The following is a 23147-nucleotide window of genomic DNA, read 5'->3' as shown; positions in this document are numbered from 1 at the left end:
TTAACACCAGTATTGTGTGTTGGAGAAACTTGCTTCATTTCTCTGTGCCTCTGTCTTCTCATCTGCAAAATGGCATTAGTAATAATACCTGTCATGTAAGACTATTCTGAGGATTAAACAAAACTTTGCCTGTTAAATACAAGAACAGTGTCTTTCGTATTTAAGAGAGAGAAGTTGCTCAGTCGTGTCCGACTCTTTGTGGCCCCATGGACTGTAGCCCACCAGGCTCCTCCATCCATGGATTTCTCCAGGCAAGAATACTGGAGTGGGTTGCCATTTCCTTCTCCAGGGGATCTTCCCGACCCAGGGATCGAACGTGGGTCTCCTGCATTGTAGGCAGACGCCTTACCCTCTGAGCCACCAGGGAAGTCCTTTCGTATTTAAAGTGCTATATAAATGTTATCCTTTAAAATTTTTTTTTAATTTTGAGTGTGCTGGGTCTTTCTTGCAGTGCACAGGCATTCTCTAGTTGTGTGTGGCCTTAGTTACCCCTTGGGATGCAGGACCTCATTTCTTCAACCAGGGATTGAATCCTCATCCCCTTCACTGGGAAGGAGATTCTTAACCATTGGACCATCAGGGAAATCCCATAAATTTTATCCTTTTGATGTTAGAAGAGCTTTACTTTTTTTTTTTTTTTCTTTCTACAAGAATTCTACATGAAAGTAAGGGAAGTGGTGAGTTTTAAAACTTGAAGACAAAAAAAGTGAGATAATTTCCTAGCCAGGAGCAACTTTGTTTATAATCAGGTTTTTACAATGGTGAAATATGTATTAATTCATTTAGCAGCAGTTAGATCCTGAGCTCTGGCATTAGTGTTTTCTCTGGTTGGTTACAATACCTAGCAATTCACCTTAGACATTTGTGACTATCATTCTGTCAACATAAACATAATAGTAAGAGTCAACGTAAAATTGGCACCTACTCAACACTGTGTGCCAGGCAAAACACTTGGACATTTTCAAATATTTTAACATCTGGCTCAACAACCTCAGAGGAAATATTATTCCCCAAATCTTACAGATGGGGAGACAGTCTCAGTAAGTTGAAATGATCAGCCAAAAACCACACACTCTGGGTAAGTGAATAGCCAGCATTGATGGATTCGGATTAAGATCTAATAGAAAAGTGGAGAGACTCCTTTCAAGAGTGTCCATCCCACCAAATTTCCCACCATTGCCCCATTAGACATCAAAGTAGGTAAAACACATTTTTTTCTTTCCTTTGCACATTGTAGGTACGAAGATGGATCAAGAGCCCAATGGTCAGTGTGGACAAGCATCAGAGTCCCAGCCTGAAGTACACAGGCCCCTCGGTGGTGCACATGCCACCAGGGGAACCAGACTTTGAGCCTTCCTTGTGTCAGACGTGCCTGGGAGACCATGCTTTCCAAAGAGGGGTTCTCTCTCAAGAGAAGGAGTCATGTTCGTGGGAAACTCAATCCGGGTGTGAAGTAAGTTTGCTGTGGATCCATTCTCCTGAAAGGATTCTAGGTCTTTGTGTGTTTTTTTGTATCTGTTCCGGAGTATGCTTTGAAATTTATTATTTTTTTAATGCACATTTGTAAAGCTTCTGAGGAGAATGTAGAATTGTGGCCTGTGTTAGCTCATTGTACTAGCTATTTTTTCAAAAGACTTTACTTTTTACAGCAATTTTCTGTTCACAGCAATACCAAGAGGAAGGTATAAAGATTTCCCAAACCTTCCCTAACCCCAGACATACAGTCTCTCCCACTAGCTGCTTCCCCACCAGAGTGGAATATTTGTTACAACTGATGAACCTACACGGACACATCATCACCAGAAGTTCATAGCTTACACAAGGGTTCACTCTTGATGTTGCACATTGTATGGGTTTGAACAAATGTATAATGACGTGTATCCATCATTACAGTATCATACAGAATAGTTTCACTGCCCTTAAAACCCTCTGTTCTCCACTTAAGCATCCCTCTCTTCTCCCAACTCCCAGTCAACCATGGATATTTTTGCTCTCTCCATTGTTTTGTCTTTCCCAGATACCATCCATTGGAATCATCCAATAGGTAGTCTTCATTTTTTATGCTATTCCAAGATTGATACAGCAATGTTTTGGTCAACTAGAAATTGCTCCTAAGTTGTTTGATCACACAGAGATCAAATTCTTGTATGATGCAGGAAATATAACAGTCATCTAAAGTTTCTAACCACCACTGAAATATTTTTTGCTCAACATGATTTGACCCATAACAGAGAACTTTATTAATAAGTTTTCATATATACTTATATTTTAATTTTTCTATACCACTCCATGAGGTTTTTTTCAGGGGTGGGGGTGGGGGGGTGGTATAATAATCTCTCTTATTCAAGAAAGCCAAATAACTGATTTATTTAGTAGCTCTAAGATTTCAAAGATTTAATATTGTATTTTTAACTTAAAACTCAATTAGTCTTATTTATTTTGAGTTTTTAAACCATCAGATTATATATTTATATTATTACTAACTTACTGACATAAAAACCTAACAGTAAGAAAACAGGACATGTTAATACAAAGTACAATTAATTGCAGATAATCTTCCACTATATTATTTCAAGTTAGTGCATCATAAAATGATAAATGTTAATAACTCCTTCTTCCTTTTTTTTTAAAGTCAGAAATTTGCAGAGATAAATAAATCAATTTAGCTGCTAAAAAATAAAGATAAAAAGGCTTGAATCTGAATTCCTTTTAACCCTGAGAAAGGCAATATCTTTGAAACTGTTACCTCATAAAAAAGTAAGACCCTTCTTTTTAGGGTTATTGGAAATATCAGATGAGATATATATATATATAATATTTCACATTCTATAAAGTGCCATGCAAATAGAAATCATTATTGTTTATGTTTGCTAATGTACATGTTAGCTAAGCCTGTAAATCTGTAACACTGAATTAGACTTCCATGCATAGGTTCGAAGTTTGCTGATCTACTAACATTTATCACAAGGCATTTATTGTTTCCCCTCATGAAGGAAATGGCAACCCACTCTAGTATTCTTGCATAAGAAATCCTATGGACAGAGGAGCCTGGTGGGCTATAGTCCATGGGGTGGCAAAAGAATTGGACAGGACTTAGCAACTAAAATAACAACAACAACAAATTTGTTTTTTAGTTAGTCACTGGTTCAACTCCATGTTAATCATAAAAGGCAATAAATAGATTTTAAATGCAAGGATTGGCAAACCTTTTCTGTAAAGATTCAGAGAGCAAATATTTTAGGCTTTGTAAGCCATACAGTCTCTGTCACTCTGCTTTAGCTCTGCCCTTGTAGGAAAAGCAGCCATAGATAACACACAAATGAATGGGCTTGACTGTGTTCGAATAAAACTTTTATTTACAAAAACATGTGGCTGGTCCACCAGTCATACTTTGCAGACTCTTGGACTCTTAGTGTCTAAAAAGAGTCTGCCAACTCCTTAGAGTCTAAAGAACTATTCATGACTCAGAGGCAGAGAGAGAGTTCTGCAAATCCTATACAGAGCCCAAATGGCTAGTCCTAAATGTTTACTGGAGGGCCTACTAAAATGCCCAGCTGTCGGGAGTAGAGCTAAGTTAATGAATAAATGAAATTCTACTCAAGAAGAAACAATAAACAAAGAACTGAAAGGAATTTTTATTTTACTTCATCCAGGATTATAGGTGACTCAGTCTCCAATCTGCAATAGATTACCTGGGTTTGACTCGGGCTTCCCTGGAGGCTCAGTGGTAAAGAATCTGCTTGCCAATGCAGGAGACAACAGTGGGTTCAACCCCTGAGAAGATCACCTGGAGAAAGAAATAGCAACTTACTCCAGTATTCTTGCCTGGGAAATCCTATGGGACAAAGGAGTCTGGGGGGCTATATTATCCATGGGGGTCACAAAAAGAGTCAAACATAACTTAGAGACTAAAGAACAACAACCTGGTTCTGACTAGGTGGGTTTTTTTCTTAAGGTCATCACAAATCAAAGAGACACTTCTATTTTGACAGTCTAAAAATAAATCTAGGTACTTCCCTGGCATTCTAGTGTCTAAGACCACGCTTCCACTCCCAGGTCCATGGGTTCAATCCCTCGTTGGGGAACTAAGATTCTACAAAAAAATTAAAAAGGTAAAGCTATACTTTGTGTTCTTTACGAATTAAACCATGAAATAGTTCCTTGAGAAGTCACCTCTGTCCTTTTAGGAAGTGGAGATGTGTGCTGAGGAGACGGAGAGGCTGTTAGACACGGAGGCCTGGTAGTGAGTATCTCCAGTTGTCCCCAACAACTCCTGATGTGGATTATTTTAAGCAAGTCATCAATTCATCCTTCCTGCTCAATGTCCCCTCCTATGAAAACTAAGATTATTCATGCTTGCCATCAAGATTCTTCCTAGGAGTTTTTTGGTACTTTGCAGATGAGATGGGGTTTAAAAAGTCTTCTGTAAACATAAATTTACATATAGTGTTCTGGAGTCAAGCAACCCACATTCTGCTATAGCTCGGCCCCAAGGTCAATATATGAACTTGAACATGTCACAAAAGTTCTTAAACATTGTATGATTGGCCTAACCTAATTAACTCTAAAGCCCTTTTTAGTCTGAAATCTTGTGGTTGGAATTTGATGACCTATAAATGAGAAAAAAACAATATTTGATGTATAAAGATAAAGCATAGAAAATGAGGTGAGAAGATTTCAAATAAATAAGAAAGCTAACAAAGCACAAGTCTTTTATGAATAATTGTGAGGGTTTTTTTTTTTCTTCTGACTTTAAAAATAGTGCAGTCTAAATGTTACCTTTAATGGCCAAAATATCAGTAAAATATATACTGCTGTTAGTTTGTGCCAGGTCTTGCCAACTGTCTAGTTAGTGGCCTTTAAATGTGTCTTTTCCATGGAAGAAACTGGGATATATGTACTGCCAGTAAAGCACTCAGAAAAACAATATCGTGATGTTATTAGCAGTGCTGTCTAAAAATGGACTGTTTATTAAACAGACCTTTCTGGGAATGAGATGGAAAAAGGACCTTAAACATAGAGCTGTGTATGCTGTTACTGAATATGCATGCCAGGGGAACTAAAGTTGAAGTCATCTTTTAGTTCTTAAAGAGATGGAAGCCATACTAGGTTTTCAACGGGTGCATGCTGACTAAGCATATTCATAAATTCTATTCTGCACCTTCTCTCTCACAGCACCTCCAATATCCAGATCACCCTAGCTGGAAAACAAGAAAGGAGTGTTTTGGTTTAGTTTTTCTTTTAAATTTATTTTTATTTATTTATTTCTTTGGCTATGATGTATCTTAGTTGTGGCATGTGGGATCTTCAATCTTCACTGCAGCATGTGGGATCTAGCTCCCCAACCAATGATTGAACCTGGACTCCCTGCATTGTGAGCTTAGAGTCCTAGCCACTGGGCAACCAGGAAGTCCCAAAAAAGGAGTGTTTGGGAGTGGCAGAGGGGAAGGAAATCTGGTGTGAGGGAAAGCATAGGATTGGATCAAGATGGCAGCCTGAACATTTAATGTCATCTCTTCTTCCCTTAAACGACAGAAAACACACACACACACACACACATTTTAATTTATAATAGTGCTAGAAAACAAGGTATGCCATTCTATGGATAAGAATCTCTGAAAAACAGAAGGCAGGTAGGATTGATGAGAAAGAGGCTGATGAGAAACTACAGTCCAGAAGGATCACATCAAAGACATACCTAACCGACTGGAGTGCTGTAAGCTTTTGTATTCCAAAGAATACAGTATGTTGAAAAAAGATGGTGATCCACACAAGACATAATAAAAGGAAAGCAGGGTTTCCCTCATAGCTCTGTCAGTAAAGAATCTGCCTGCAACGCAGGAGAGCTCGGTTCAGTTCCTGAGTCGGGAAGATCCCCTAGAGAAGGAAATGGCAATCCACTCCAGTATTCTTGCCTGGAGAATCCCATAGTCAGAGAAGCCTGGCAGGCTACAGTCCATGGGGTCGCAAGAGTCAGACACAACTTAGCGACTATACCACCACCACAGTGTTAACAATATTAATATCAGAAAAAAATACAATGTAAGGCAAAAAAATTTTGAAAGGAACAAAGAGGAATATTTCACACTGATGGAAGATACCTATTAAGAAAAGAAAACATTCACCAACCTTTATGCACTTAGTAACATAACATGGACATATTTAAAGCTACATATAATAGAAAAATTCATGTCATAGAAGAATATTTTTGTCATACTTCTCCCAGGAATTGCCAGTTCAAGAAGACTGATAATATGTGAGGATAGAGGACTTTAATACAACAATTAACCATGTCTGATTTATGCTGAGATTAGTACCCAGTAAAGAATATACTTTATTTTAAGCACATATGAAACAGTTACAAAAACTGACCAAGAATCAGATCACCAAGCGTATCTCATCAAATTCCAAAAAGCAGAAATCACAGAGGCCCTACTGGCTAATTACAATTTGATAAAATTAGAAACTGAAAACAATATGAGAGCCACACTGCCATTCTCAGCCAACCACCCACCTGGAATTCACAAACATTCTTCCTATAACTCTGGGCTTACAGTGGAAATAAAAAAAGAAAACTAAAACTAAACACTATTTTAAGTGCCTACAGTTCCACCAGGGAAATGCAAATTGAAACAATGAAATCCATTTGTTTTTAATCCATCAGATTGTCAAAGGTTGAAAAATTGAGAATGTCATGGTAAAAGTATAGGCCAAAACACTAGTAGTGGGAGGATTTTTTAGCAATGCTCGTCTATTAAAATTTTTTAAATCTTGTGCCTTTTAACTTAGCAAATCTATATCTCTACCATTACCTTAGATATGTACTTATTTGTGCTGAGAGTGGGGACAGACATAGAGATATTCAGTTAGAAAAGCAAATTAAAGATGAATATGTTTATAGCATCATCACATTTTTTAAAATTTATCATTTCTCTCTTCATGTCTATGTATGTGTACGTGAATCTATGAGTGTATGAGTGTGTCTATGTAAATGCAAGCAAAATGATCTGGAAGTGTATATATCAAACTGAAATGGTGATTACAACTCTCCTGGGATTCAAATGGAGAGATGAGATGGGGGAGAGTAATCAAGGAATTTAGCTTTGTCAATATTGGTTGAACCTCTCAAGATTATATTAGTGTATTACCTGTGAGTTTGGAGAACATTATGCTCACTAGAAAACTCATTTGTAGAGAGGAAGTTGCATTGGTTGAAAGTCAGGCACCATTACAAAGATGGTTTCACACTATGAGATCATTCCATTACTACACCACAAAGAAAGGCATTGGAGGAAAATGAAAACATACAATGTTTGTGCTCCCACAATGGCTTGCTTATCCTTCTGTCTGTCAGTCATTTCCCCCTGCCCTTTGTGATGTTTGTTAGTGTGCACATCCATTCATTCTCTCAGCTCCCCACACTTTTTAAATCTTACTTGTTCGTTTTCCTGTGTTCTCTCTGGGTCTTGCCTTCATACTCAGAGTTAATGTGCTCTTTTTTCCCCCCCTCTTTGCCTTTATTAGCTGAAATGGAAATTTTGTTCATGGAATTTTTTTAACATGAAAAGGAGAGACTAAGAAACTGTAGTCCATGCTGGTTATAAATCACTTACGTTCCAGAGATGCTGCATGCCAAGGGCTCATGACTGATTCTCATTAACTTCGCCCTCTCATATGGGATAGATTTGGCTGAGTGAGGACTTTGTTAGACTTCTCTGTCTGCCTTTCGATTGAAGATCGCTCTAAAGATGCTTAGTCAGCGGCCAACAACTGAATCCAGGGCGCTGTGCACAGGTTTTCAGACCCAGTGAAATCAGTTCCCTGGAAAGAGCTGCCAACCTGGAGAAATTATTAACCACATTACTAACCCAAGAATTAACGTTGAGCTTTTGACATGATTAAATATAAAGTCGCTGCCTCTTCTTCTTCCTCAGCAAATCATCACAGACAATAATAGAAGGCACTTTTAATTAAGCCAACTTGACGCAGTTCTGGGAGGGCATCTGCCTCATGTGGCTTTTTCAGTGTCTGGGATGCCTTCTCTCCATCTGTTAGGCTATTGTGGCTCAGGGAGGTACACCATTACCTTTATATTTCTTCTCAAAACTGTTGAGCTGTTCCTTTGAGGCTCAGGAAGCTTGGTAGTAAAATGATCAGCTGAGGAATAGTTTCCATACTGATTTACTTTCACATGGTCTTGAGTTTTTCTGATCTTTCTTAAGAAAAGACTATAAACGATAGACTTGAGTCAGCCAGATAGCTTTATAGATTTCTGGTTTCTTTCAAGTTAAATAATAAAAATGGATTTTTGTGAAGGCTTATAGGCAATAAAGTAATAGTCCTTCCAATGGCCCTCTTCCCCATTTTTCTGCTCTTAGCATGACCGATCATGGTCTCTGGGGTTGGGGGGGTGGGTGGGGTGTCTGGCAATTTCTAAGCTTATCACACACAGTAGTCTTTTTCTGCACCAAATTTTAAGGCATGTCATCTTTGAGAAGATATTTGTCACAAATAGCAAAAGATTAGACTAAGGCAGGGACAAGAAAATGCCCTAGGATGTGATGGAGTGGATGGCATTCTATCTGGAACCAAAGAAGCTGGATTCTTCATGCAGCTCTACCACTGACAGGTCACATGACCATTCACGTGCAACTTGATCTCCAGACTCACCTACAAACCCTGAAGAATAAAACAATGCTGCCCACTTCACCTAGCTGATGAGAGGATGGCAGAAACTCCTAAAAAAAAAAAAAAAACCCTCCATAAATAGCACTTGAAACGTTGTTGTTGTTTAGTCGCTTAGTTGTGCCTGACTATTTGCGACTCCAGGGACTATAGCCCTCCAGGCTCCTCTATCCATGGGATTTCCTGGGCAAGAATACTGGAATGGGTTGCCATTTTTTTTCTCCAGAGGATCTTCCTGATGCAGAGATTCAACCCATGTCTCCTGCATTGGCAGGCGGGTTCTTTACCACTGAGTCACCTAGGAAGCCCCAGTTGAAATATTGATATTATTAGTTGACAAATACACTTAAGGATAATAAAAGCTAAAAAGACTTTAAAACAAGTATATCAGTCTTTTTCTCTTTTTTTAGATATTTATTTATTTGGCTGTGCTGGTCCTTAGTTGTGGTGCTCAGGATCTTTAGTTGCTGCATGTGGGATCTAGTTTCTGACCAGGGATCGAACCTGCATTGGGAGCTCAGAGTCTTAGCCACTGGACCTCCAGGGAAGTCCCAAAATCAGTGTTAAACAAAATGTTCACACATTTCCAAACTTTCCTAATAATAATAATCATAACAACAACAACAAAGACTGCTACCTGGAAAATAATATGTCTTAGGAAACACTGAAAATGACTTAGTTACCTTCTTGGGAGACTCCTATGATCACAAGGAGTGAAAAGTCCTATGATCACTATTGTCAATATTCATCTGAATATTATTGTTCTAAGACTGAGACAGAATTGGAAAAAATAATTAGTTTTAGTTCCCCCCAAAATTGGAGTTTGTTTTTTCCTAGAAAAGCAACTTAAAAAAAAAAAAAAGACCTATTTCAGGCAGCGGTACATAAAATAGGAGAAACTCCGCTGGTTTCTTTTGACAGTTTTTTTGGGTTTTTTTTTCCCCTTTGTTCTACAGTACTTTGGAGTGTCCCAAGTAACTTACAATTCAAGCATTTCTCTTTGGCTAAGAACCAGAGGAAAGATTGCCTTGCTATCCTTGCTAAGAGTCACTACTTAGCTGAAATTTCCATTTTTAGATTCTAAATGTCTTTTACTATAAATCTATCTCTTTTCTGACTTTTCCCTGTGATTTTCAAAAATTAGTTAAGAATTATCATAGTAACAATATTGAAATGTTTAAACATAGTTCTAATTACTTTACATGTGCCAACTCTTGTTTATTATTTTTCTGTGTTCTCTTTCAGTTTTCCTCCTTGGGTACCTGGTTTACCCATGATTGTTATCATAGTGTATGTATAATAGTAAAGCTGATTTTATTCTACTTAACCTTTATTGAAAACATTTTTATGTTGTAACATAAATTTAATAATTATTATGGTTAATATTGCATCAAATTGATATCATTTAATGTAACCATAGACCTACCCTTGGCTTTTCATTCTCTTTTTTTTTTTCCTGTTTTTGATAAGCCTGCAAATGTTTTTTCCCCCATCAATCTGAATGACGTTAGAATAAATTGGACCTTAGTATAAATCCAAAGCAGTGGAGAAGAGTTTAAAGATGATTGTGGTTCTTGGCAAAATACTTTCATGACCAATTTAGAAAAAGTCAAATAAATAAAAATGCCACCAGCATTATATGAATAAACCTGCTCCACAAGGGCTTTACTTCTGAAGGTAGTGACATGTTTTAATTTTTGTTCATTTAATGAAATGACGTGATATGCATTTCTTTCATTACCAAAACATTTAAGGACTTTTTCTAATTTTTTAATTCATTACTTGTAAGTCTTCATGGGAACTGTTTTGTTCTATCTTTGCCTCTTTATCTGTCAGAATTCTGCATTTATTTTTGTTAATTTAAATGAATTATTTCTATGTAGTTTGACATTCTCCTTCAACTTCTTCCAAGTCTATCTGTGGCAGATTTTCTCCCCCATTCTAAGAATTGGTTATTATAGCCACAAAAATGAGACAGGCTTGGTTTTTTTACTATTAGAGAGGAGGTATCTACATTTTGTTGTTGTTTAGTCATCATACAGACTCTTTTGTGACCCCATAGAATATAGCTTACCAGGCTCTTCTGTCCATGAGATTTCCCAGGCAAGAATACTGGAGTGGTTAGCCTCCCTCTCTAAGGGATCTTCCTCATCCAGGAATCGAACTCATATCTCTGGTATTGGCAGGTGGATTCTTTATCACTGAGCCACCAGGGAAGCCCAATATCTACGTTAGCCTAAAGCTAAAATAAGCACACTCTCCTCCATCCAAAAAGGTACAGATCAAGGCCCTGTTGCCAGCAGAAGGGCAGCACATGAAAGACTGCCAGGTCCTGGGTGATTGTGGCTTCCCGTCTGTGCCACGTGCACCTTTCATGTCTGGCTAGACAGCCTGATAACCAGGACACCGGTTTCGCCTCTTCCAGGAATACTTCTATGTTTCCAGTTTATGTTTCCAGGGCTCTCAGAGCCAGGAGGCCACCTTCATCCAACTCAGTGATTCCAGAGGCAAGGGCCAGGAATCTGTGTGGGTGGGGATTGGGGGGTGCTGTGCCGGGGGGGTGGGGAGGAACGTTCTGCCAGGATTGGAATACAAGAGGAGGCAGCATGGCATCCAGATCACCAGCTTTCCCCTCTAGGCACTGACCAAAGGATTGCTTTCTCCACAGCCTGGCACACACTTCTGCTGTATTTAAAGACATGATTTAAGTCAAAAAAATTATATTTGAGAGTCAGACTTTGGAATAAAACAAGTTTATGCCTGCATTCAGAGCTCACTTCATTTTGATTACCTAAGCTCTCCTATGAGGTACATCCCACTAGTATGCCTACTTCCCAGGAGATTAGTCTGGAAAGGAATAAGGGAATCTATCCAGGCTATTTAGGACATAAAATATTCCAGGAAAGTTACTCCCTGTCTTCTCTAGAAATCTCTAGCCAGTGTTACACATACCCTTGGGTTGGAGCATATTTCATTGGCTCTTGCTGTATGTAACCAAATCTATCCTGCTTCTAATTAAACTTATTCCTTTTAGTATAGTCCTTTCCCAGAAACCATATGGCTGTTTTCCACTATAATAATATCCTTCCTTAGTAGTTTTGAGACTTTAAAATTTTTAAAAGAAGGCTTTTTACAAACTACTAAAAATCTACAAGCAAGAACAGAATTTAAGGGAAAGCAAGTTTAACTATGCCATTTGATTTTTTTGTGTGTCATTATTTCTTGTTCCTCAAAATTTACACCTATATTTTTTCTTGGATTATTTATTGAAATGGTAGAATTTAATTTATCAAGATGTATCCTTTTAGTGTAAACTACCCTATAAAGAACAGGCTAAACAAAAATGTGAAGAATTTTATGAACGACTTACTGATAAGTTTCTTATAATGATATACCTTAACTCTAAACGTTACCTTTGCGGACCTGAAAAGACTCTTCCTAAAAACCTTCTAAAGACAAAGGAAATGAAAATGATTAATATCATCTTGATATTTCCTATTCACACAAAGTAAATTGCTTCTCATTCATTCTGTTTACACAGAGATACTTGGGTAAACACCTAAATGTGCCAAGACACATTTGTCCATGTTGTTCACAATAAATAAGTCATTCTATTTTCACTTGTCTTTGTGAGCCTGTAAATAAATCAATCTATTTCTAGGCAAGATTCTAGCAAAGCTCGATTTGGTGACATCATCTCTTTAGAGAATCATGATAACCAATAGAAGTACACTGATATTATGTAAGTGACTCAGCTGTGTTCCATAAGAAGATTAAACTTTTTGTATCGACCTTGAGTAGCAGACATTGGCTTGAAAAAGTGTTAAAAACCCCTCTGAAGTCAAGCCAAACTTTACAGCTTGCTATCGATAATTTTAGTGTACTTTTCCAATGTCCATCAGCCTTGATAATTATAAATAAACAATTCTGTCCTCAATTCACTTTTCTTGTGCTGATAGGTGGTTTTCTTTGTGAATAGATTTAATTTTATTTTTTAAACTTTTTTTTTTTTGTATTGGGGGTATTTTTTGTATTGGGGTTTAACAATGCTATGACAGTTTCAGGTGAACAGTGAAGGGACTCAGTCATGCATACACATGTATCCATTTCCCCCCAAACCCTCTCTCATCCAAGGTGGCACATAATATTGAGCAGAGTTCCCTGTGCTATATAGTTGGTTATCCATTTTAAATATGGCATTGTGTATGTGTCCATCCCAAATGCCCTAACTATCTCATCCTTCTTCCTGGCAACCATAAGTTCGTTCTCTAAGTCTGTGAGTCTCTTTCTGTTTTATAAGTAAGTTTACTGTATCATTTCTTTTTAGATTCCATGTATAAGGGATGTCATACAATATTTCTCCTTCTCTATCCGAGTTGAGTTTAAAATGCCCTTTCAAGAGATTCATCTAGATTTCTTCATGGGGGAAAACAGCTCTGGCTGGGTGGCTCCCTAGTTAAGTAACACAGGGAACAGAAGTTTTAAACCTTTGTAGAGTAGAAAATGCTAAATGCATTAACTTGGTAGAAGAAAAAAAAATAAGAAAAGAGACATATGAATGACTACTTGGCTTAGCATTGCCGTATCAACAGCATGGCAATCAGTTATTTTTTAAAAAAGCAGTTTGCTATTATCATGCAGGCAGACTTTTCAGGCAGTGACTGCTTAAGAAGAATACTAAAATGTGGAATCTCCTCTCAGCCCATGACACAGTCTTTGTTTTTTCCTGTCAACTAGTGTTTATTATAGGTCAGGCGATAAGTAGTATTTCACAGAATACCTTCCAGGAGAGGGGAAAATACTAACAATTAACCAGGCAGTTATAGTACAGTGATACATCATACCAAAGGAGAAGGTACAGATTGTACTTAAGAGGGTCTCATAGTCCATTGTTGATGGTCAATGAAGGCTTCAGCAGATTAGAAATGTAAACAAAAAATTGAAAGACGGTGTTCATAGCAGCACTATCCACAACAGCCAAGACATGGAAGTAACCTAAGTGTCCATTGATAGAGAATTGGATAAAGAAGACATGATATATATGCATGTATGTGTGTGTGTGTGTGCATGCGTGTATGTGTGTGTGTATATATATATATATATATATACATACATAATGGATATTGCTCAGTCATAAAAAAATGAAATAGTGCCACTAGCAGCAACATGGATGGACCTAGAAATTATCATATTAAGTCAGACAGAGAATGACAAATATCACATGATACCGCTTATATGTGGAATTTAAATAAACGATGCAAATGAGCTTATTTACAAAACAGAAATAGACTCACAGGTATAGAAGACAAACGTGGTTACCAAAGGGGAAAAGTGAGGGAGGGGGACAAATTAGGAATTTGGCATTAATAGTTACACATTATATATAAAAGAGATAAACAAGGACCTACTACATAACACTGGAAACTATATTTAGTATATTTGAATAATCTATAATGGAAAAGAATCTGGAAAAGAATATATATGTTTTGGCCTCCCTGATAGCTCAGTTGGTAAAGAATCTACCTACCATGCAGGAGACCCAGATTAGATCGCTGGGTCGGGAAGATCCCCTGGAAATGGAAATGGCAACCCACTCCAGTCATCTTGCTTGGGACATCCCACTAGCAGAGACGCCTGGCAGGCTACAGTCCATGGAGTCACAAGAGTCGGACATGACTTTGTGACTAAACCGCCATATATATATATATATATACACATAAAGTGATTCCGTTTATACATAAGCTATACACCTGAAACTAACACATTGTAAATCATCTACGCTTCAATTAAAAAAAGAAACCCAGGCAGATGGGACAAGTTACCAAAAGCCTGGAAAACTCAAGTGGCATAGTAAATTTGGAGCAAGGAAAATGAAGCTGAACTGGGACACAAAGAGTTCATATCATTATGGCTTTTCACAAGTCACTTTAAATAATTTATGACTATCCTCAGGAAACAAAGGTCCACTGAAATATTTCCATTACAACAGTGTTATCATAAAGCATAAAGAATGGATAGGAGAGAGTCAAATTCCAGAAATTCTTCCATTGGAGATTTATGGCTTTGGATGAAGGTTTATGGCTCTGACCCTGTTGTGGATAAATATGTTTGAGAATTAATACAATAAGCTTGATTCTTGTTTTGCAAAGAAAAACAAGGATTCTAGATTTGGAAAAGGGTGCCAAGCTGCCAAGTCACTTCAGTCGTGTCCGACTCTGCGCGACCCCATAGACGGCAGCCCACCAGGCTCTGCTGTCCCTGACATTAATCAAATTACTAAAAATTTTCTCATTATTAAAATAGAGAGGAGGATAAAAAAGAAGAGTCTGAAACCAGGAATGAACTTTGTCATTTGCCGAGTTTGTCGTTATTTAGTGACTGAAAAGGAAAGATAAAATGAAGATGTGGAAGAATTGAAAGTTTCAAAGTTTGGTAGCTGGAGGGAGTAGGAGACAGAAAACAAGAGAGGGAATACATAATGATCACAAGCTCTAAGCCATTTTGTGTTTGACTTGAGGAACCTAACTGTGTCTTGCAGAGGCAGAGCTTACGTGGACCAGATTTAGGGAGTTCTCTCTGTTGGGAGTGATTATAAGTAAAACGCTCTAAAAGGCCAAGGAAAGTGGATGTTTTTAAAATGCCTCTGCACCAGCGTCATCAGTCTTTGTATGGGAAGATGACACCGTTGACCTTGTATCAATGGTGAGCATGGTTCCTAGCATTAAAGACTGGATTTGTCTTGATCTGTTCATACTCTCTTGCCTAATCTCACAGAAGACTAATAGAACAAATTTTCAGTAGACTTGGAGGGTTAATCTGACTGACCTTCCCTGGGCTTAAACAAGGGCCATGGTCTTATAGCACAATGCTCTAATCAGCTACACTAATCAGATCCATGGTTTGCAATACACACGAGGAGAAAGAAAATAATAGCATTTGAAGAAGTGGGGGGTTTTATAGTGATTTTTTAGCCACTGAAGAATGCAAAAGTTCCAATTTTCTTCATAATGGAAATCATAACAGCTGTGGGAACTTGTCTAGTTATCAAAGATGCAAGGAGGAGTCATAAGGCTTTATTTCATGGATTAAGCCTAAAAGCTGTATGTACTTTCATGAAGTCTCATAATGGATTGGTAATGATTATTATGAAGGATAATATTTATTTCGACAAGTCAGAAATACCAAGTACAAAAGATGTTTAAAGCACAAACAGCATAGACTGCTTCACAAATGCACAGGCTGAAATTATCTATAATTTCAGTGAATGGCATAAATTGTATGACATACAGTTGGCTCTGGCTTTCATTTTCATGGTAAGGACAGCTTGTAAATCAGTGGCATGACTCATGGGTCTCGGGGATGGTGCATCAACCCAGCACCTGCTTTCCCAATCAGTCAAGTTACACTCATATCAAAACACAAATAACCATAGTCTTATTAACCTTAGCCACCAAAATTAATCTTTCAGGTTGAGAAGATGTGCAAGTTTAAGCTCAGAGGGTTCATTTCCTCCTGGTGGCATATACCATACACTTAATTCATTAAAAAAAAAAAAAAAAAGTGCTGTTTTTTTTCTGTAGAGCACCACAGGGGTGACTGCCATTCTGGATTCTGTGTTTGTGGATTTGTGTGGGCCATATATAGATACATTTTACAAAATGCCACAGCACATGTGACTTTGAACTGAGGCCATGTGACAAGCAGCAGCATGCCACCTCACCTCACTTTGGGGAAGTCCAAGCTTCACAATTACCACACAGGATGTCTCATCAAAGATGGATTTTCCCCCTGTCTCTGGAGGGAACACATTGCTTTCTTCCTCTTCTTCAATTCTACAGTACAAAAACGTTCTCAAAACAGTTAGTGATTTTCCGTCATGAGTGACAGGGAAGGGGGTGGGGTCAGCCGGTGAGGGTAGGAAATGAGGGGTTACTGTGTAGAAAAGGCAGTGAGAACAAGACCTCCTAAGCACTCTGTTCAGCCCACCATGTCTCTGGGCATCCTACTTGATAGTGACAGGTATTTAAAAAAGAAAAAAAAATTATCACCAGCTCACGTTTGTATCCAGCATGGTTTTATTGTCAGATCTCAGTTCAAAGCCCAGTGCTGACACTTAACAGCTGTATTCTTGAGCTTCCTCATCTATAATATGGATAATAATACAAACTGAGCAGGGTTGCTATACAGTTTCAACAAGAGAATGTATAGACGTGGATTCTGTTTCTCTGTTTCCGTTCTCCCTCAAACCCCTTCCCAGTTTCCCAAGTCTAAAAGAAATTCAACAGGTCTAATAGAGAATACCATATGGTGATTTTGAATTATGTGTCATGAGCCCAATGTGCTGTATCTCTTCACTTTGTAATTTGTGTGCATAGGCTACTGCACTTATTAATCAAAGGCTATGACTTATGTTTTTTTTGTTCAGTAAAAAGAGAATTAAAAGAGGAAGTAAAGGCTGCAAAACAGCTACATTATTAAACAATCTTGTGTCCATGTTACTTTTCTAAAACAAGTGATCTTTTGACTAGTCGAGGTATACTGTCAACTTATTTCTAGTCTCATTTCCAAATTTCTTGAATGGAACTGGTGGGGAAACTGGAGGAAAGATCATCAAGGTTGCTTTTCTTTAGGGAAAAGTTTTTAGTATTCCCACCCTCGATTCTGAAGCCTGTGTGCTATGCTTAGTTGTGTCCAAGTCTTTGCAACGCCATGGACTGTAGCCACCAGGCTCCTCTGTCCATGGGGATTCTCCAGGCAAGAATACTGGAGTGGGTTGCCATGCCCTCTTCCAGGGGATTTTCCCAACCCAGGGATAGAACCCAGGCCTCCCCCATTGCATACCATCTGAGCAACCGGGGAAGCCCATAAATACTGGAGTGGGTAACATATCCCTTTTCCAGGCGATCTTCCCAACCCAGGAATCGAATCAGGGTCTCCTGTATTGCAGGCAGTTCTTTACCAGTTGAGCTACCTAGCCCGATTCTGAAGGCTAGGTCTTTCCTGAATACCTATGATGGACAAAGCTACACAGATTATTTGCCCAACCCGCAATGTGACCTGAAATATTCTCACAGAAAAATAATTTCACTGACAGTTTTTTCCCATTGAATTGCAGCTCCTTCCAGAAAGTTGGATTTTCTACATAATCTCAAAATCATCTCAAGCAGGTGTGTCTTTAATTCTAGGAAATAATTACTGCCTGGAAGACTAAACTATTAGGACCTAAAATATGAATAAAACCACAGCTCCTAGAGTTTTTAGATTGTTCTTTAGAGTTTTCTCACATTCAGTTTTAACCTTATCAAGACAATTTTTCCTTGCGCATAAAGGCACAAATGCAATAGAATGTTTAAAACATAAATAATAATTATCTATAAATTAATAAGCAACATCCTAAGCTTTCTGAGAACAAGCCAGACAGTAGAATTCCTTTGTGCCGGGTTAATGAATAGCATAGATTAGAAAACCACTAGCAATTTAATTTCTTCAGGTTAAAACTGTAAATTAGAATGAAAATAACAAGACCATAACTTGGTATATAATGAATTGCCCCAATTATACTTTTGTAATGCACTTTTAATTTGCCTCCCTTCAGGCAATTTAGAACTAAAACTTAATCATTAGTATGTTAAAGATGGCATATATTCTTTATTATTCTCATAGTCATCCATTATTACTGATTCTACATTTCTTATACCAGAAGGCAAAAGCTAAATAGGAAAACGTATCAATAACAACACTTAAGTATTTTTTTATTTGGAAGATTTGAGAATCTTTTTAAGGATTTTTATCACTAGTTGGAATTCAGACTGTCACTATATAATCTAGTTTATACTCAAGGACAGTTTACCATTTTGAAAACAAAAAATTCTAAATGTTGGAAGAGCTATAAAGCTACACTGGATAAATTTCACATATTCAAAATAGCTCCACTACTGGCCCAGGCCACCTATGTGCCTCACTTTTACCCCTGATTTCAAAGTTCCATTTCAACACTGAATCGAAGAGACATCTGTTAATAGATCAGCAGTCCATCTGCCTGCCCTCACATTCCTCACTGCTCTCCTCTTTCAGCTCAGTGATGCCTGAGTCCCAGCATCACAGCAAACACTCCAGCCCTCTCAATCCCTGTCTCAGTTTTCATCCCACTCATCTCTGGTCTGTTGTTTTTCTCACTCAGGAACACCATCAACCTCCATCACGTTCCTTTTCTTCAGCATCCTCTGGGACTGTTGTCAGTAAAGGCCATCATATCATCAATCCACTTTTCCTCAAAACCCTCGCTCCACATTCTTACCTTGTTATGCAACGTGGCAATATGTGCACTGTACTAAATAGGGTTTGTTGCCAATCATGCTTTGAAAAAGCCAGGTTAGATTTCTCATCACCTCCATTTGGACAGTGTGCTCTGTGAATCCCCAAGATAGAATAGCCTGAGTATTATCTGGATTCACTGGACCCAAAAATCTCCTATAAGGAAACATCTTTAGGAGAGTGCTGCCTTAGTTGTGGCTTGGCTTTTTACTGAAGATGACACAGCTTCTCCCGCACTCTTGAGCAGAAATGGCCTCTTTTCCAGCTTTTTCTGCCCAGAGGCCAAGAACTGGGCAGGTGCTCTCTAACGAAACCTCTGAGAAACTTCACCACCTTTACTCAACTACAGCCTTATGGTCATCACCTACTAACTTCTAGGACAATTCTTCCTATTCCTTAATCACTTTGGTGGCTGATTAAAAATTTTCTTCTCTACTCTTTCACAAGCAATCATTCTGTGCCGATTCAATATTTGCTCTATGATTCAGCTAATACTAACAATTCAGATCAATTCCCTTCCTCCTATCCCCACTATTGCTCAGTCATGCCTGATTTTTGCAACCCCATGGACTGTAGCCTGCCAGGCTCCTCTGTCCATGGAATTCTCCAGGTAAGAACACTGGAGTAGGTTGCCATTCCCTTCTCCAAAAATAACAACGGTAGTAGTTATAATCACTGATATTATTTCTGAATGTCTTCTGGTCACCAATGAGAATCTTTAACACCTGACATGTATTATCTTATTTAATGTCCACAAGCATTGTGAGAAAAAGACATGCCATTGCTTCCAGCTTACTGATGAAGATAACAACAGTACTGAACAAGTCCAAGTTTACACAGAACATTAAGGAGCAGAACCAGGATTCAGAGCCATATTTAGCGGATCCACAAGGTTATCCCTGCTTTATAGCTATTCAAATTCTTTCATCAGAATTCTGTACCTCCACTTCACATCACCAACAGGCATGGACATTTGCTGCATCTTATGATTATCCTAATTTATCCAAATTTTATGTTCTGTAGTTCTCTCTTGACTAAGACTCTCTGTACCCTCCCCCATCTCCTCTCTCATTTATTTGTTTTTTTTTTTTTTTTTTTTTTTGGCCATTCTGGGTCTACACTATGGCACACAGGCTTTCTCTAGTTTGGTGCATAGGTCCAGTAGTTGGTGCCATGTGGGCTTAGTTTCTCCACCTCATATGGGATCTTAGTTCCCCGACCAGGGATCGAACCCATGTATGCATTGGGAGGCAGATTCTTAACCACTGGACCGCCAGGGAAGCCCTTCCTCCCTCAGTTTCACTGGCTGTCCTTCTCATCATGCCCTCCAGTCATTTATACCCTCACTCTTCATCACAGAGATCTCATTTTTATCTGCTGAAATGGCAGGTCCTCTCTCTAACTAACTACCAGATATTCCTACAGTGTGTTTGATGTGAGGTGGACCCAACAAGCAAGGCATGATTTGTAGACAGTTTAGAGCAAAGATAACATGGCAAGATTATAAAACACATTTATCATCATCTGAGAGGTCATCTTCGAATATCACCTTCTCCCCCAATGATCTGGTGCCACTAGGGACCAAGCTCTCCCAGAACCAGCTTCACATGCTTGCTGTCATCCCTTACTCCTCCATAGCCCCTTCTCTCTGCACCCAGAGTATAGCCTCTACAATCACAAACTTTGGGGATGTTGAAATTAGACGGGACCATAAAATTCATGTAGCCCAAACCCTTCATTTTACAGATAAAGAATGGAGGCCTGAAGAAGCCCACAAACTGATATTATCGAAAAGAAATTGCAGAAAGATTAGATAAAGGTAACAGAATGTGCTGATGTCCTTAAAAAAAAGAGATTTGCTTCCCCATTACATCCCTATTTTTTATCTGCCATGCTGTTGAGGTTTTAGATCTATGTCTGTTATGAACCCCCAGTGCACACATATTTCTCTTGCTTACTCACTGGTTGAGAAGCTCATATGTAATCAGAGGAAGAAGGGCCCACTGCTTTTCACAGCAGCACAATGAGGCTCTTTTTGTTGGGTGGGTGGGACACTCAGTCTAGATTTCCTTTGTACCAGATGGCTGTCCCCCAGAGGCTCCAGAGCTCCTGGGATCATTAGGATTCCAGATGTGCTTGCTACTGCTGATCTGGGGTAATGTAATGCCAGTTCTGTTCTTGCCAAGTATCTTTTCAGCTGTGAGACTATATTCAGATATATTGTTTGGCATTCTCTTAATGCATATGATAATTTTCAATTTGTTTTGATCCTCAAAAATAGGCATTATTTAGTATTTAAATATATTTAGAGTTTAAGTAGTTAACAAACACTGCTGTATGAAGAGCGTGTTCTAGAAATGTATTAATGAATATCTGAGACAATCTGATTCCCAGAGTTCCAAGATGTCTCCTTTCTTAACACATCAAACTTGTCCTGAATTCAATTATACTCTTTCCAATTTGCAAAATAACTCATTTTGCATGTTCGTCAGTAGGATGTACTTCTATATTAAGGGGAAAAAGTTTTTACTTTAATGTACTGCAGATTGAAAACCCTTATTAAGGCTGGTCTGCCTTATTTCCCAGTTGTACTAATTAAAAGTACTAATTATTTCCATGCTAGCATCTCAAGACCATCTTGTGATGCATGAAAGTTTTGAGAGTATTAAAAAAAAAAAAAAACTGACTGACTTTGGGAATCATATGAGAGAACTGATATTCTTTAGTCTCAATTAAAAAAATGTTTTATGTCAGTCCATTTGACTTTCGTTCTTACTTCCTTGGTTTCAGGTCTGTTCTGGATTTCTGCTATGTGCCATGTGGGAAGTAGTTGCCAGAACCCTTTTTCTTTATATAGCAGTTAGTGCAATTAATGCTGAAAGGAGACTCACCTCCCTCCTGAAGCTAATAGGTTTCTGAAAAGCAGTTTTCATACCGAATTCTTTTCATTTATGAAGGAGTTAAACCAGATTTTCAGGATCCTTCTTACATCTAAAGTCAATGATTCTCTTAGACCTTAGGGTCATTTTTCTAATTCTTAAATCAACCCATTTGTTACTCTCATGAGAAATAATCCAGGTGTGCTTAGGCAGGAAGTCAGTTATTTACTTTTCTATGCAAAAGGTGGGAGAATGGAAGAAAGATTATCTTTCCAGCTGGAAGGCAATCCTTTCCCAGAGATATATATAATCTCTTAAAAATTTTTTTTTAGATTCCAGAACAATTATACTTTAAATAATTATTAAGTCACATAAACTGAGGGAGCCTTCATATTGGGGGTAAGGTTTCTATTTACACATTGACAGGTACCAAATTTTGTGTTATATGAATTCTCTATAGTATGTGCTATGTATGTGCTAAGTCACTCAGTTGTGTCCAGCTCTTTGTAACCCTGTGGACTATAACCTGCCAAGCTCCTCTGTCCATGGGATTCTCCAGGCAAGAATACTGGAGTGGGTTGTCATGCCTTCCTTCAGGGAATCTTCCTGACTCAGGGATCAAACCCGTGTTTTCTGTGTCTCCTGCATTGGCAGGAGGGTTCTTTACCACCAAGGCCACCTGATAAGCCCCTTATCTACAGTATACTATTCTCAACGGCAAGTTTATTCTATTTTAAATTCTCTGGGTTTGCAAACATGTTAACTTCTTTGCTCCCTTCAGTCTACTTTTGCTTGAGAAAAGAGAATATTTGGGGGCAAGCTGTTTCAGTAGATTCAGACCAGACAAGCAGACATAAAATAAAGTAAAACCTTCCTAAGAAGTGAGTGCATGGATAACTGGAATTCAGTTTATTTTATAAAAATAAGGCCAATGAAAATGAATCTCACGAGTGGAATGTACTCACTCAACAATGATTTTATTTATAAATAATACAGCAGCATTAGAGATGCTTGCTGTGGTTGCTTTGTTGTTCAACTGCAATGATGTAGGAGGTATAGGGAAAAAAACAGTAGCAGTGGCTTCTACCTAAATCCCATTAGCATTTGGGAGTTAATATCCTCCTAATTTTTAAGGAGAAAACTGGAACTCAAAAGGTAGCAGACCATTCCATTCTGCAGTTAGTATAATTAATCTCAAAAACCTTTAACATTCACTAGTTACACTATAGCTATTTCGGATATTTGAGTTGCTGGCAAGCTACTGCAGAA

General features: G+C 38.2%; 1 protein-coding gene across 1 annotated transcript in view; it reads left to right on the top strand.

Annotated features, from left to right (window-relative positions):
• The window catches only part of SGK1 (serum/glucocorticoid regulated kinase 1), a 109616-nt gene that overhangs the window by 42770 nt on the left and 43699 nt on the right, over nt 1-23147 (top strand). The window contains exon 2 of the mRNA XM_068985488.1: nt 1238-1453. Within this exon, the coding sequence (XP_068841589.1) occupies nt 1238-1453 (216 nt within the window). The remainder of the gene's footprint in view (nt 1-1237; nt 1454-23147) is intronic.

Source organism: Capricornis sumatraensis, chromosome 13 (genome assembly GCF_032405125.1).
Source record: "Capricornis sumatraensis isolate serow.1 chromosome 13, serow.2, whole genome shotgun sequence".
NCBI classification, from domain to species: domain Eukaryota; kingdom Metazoa; phylum Chordata; class Mammalia; order Artiodactyla; family Bovidae; genus Capricornis; species Capricornis sumatraensis.
This window is presented reverse-complemented; position numbering and strand designations above follow the sequence as displayed.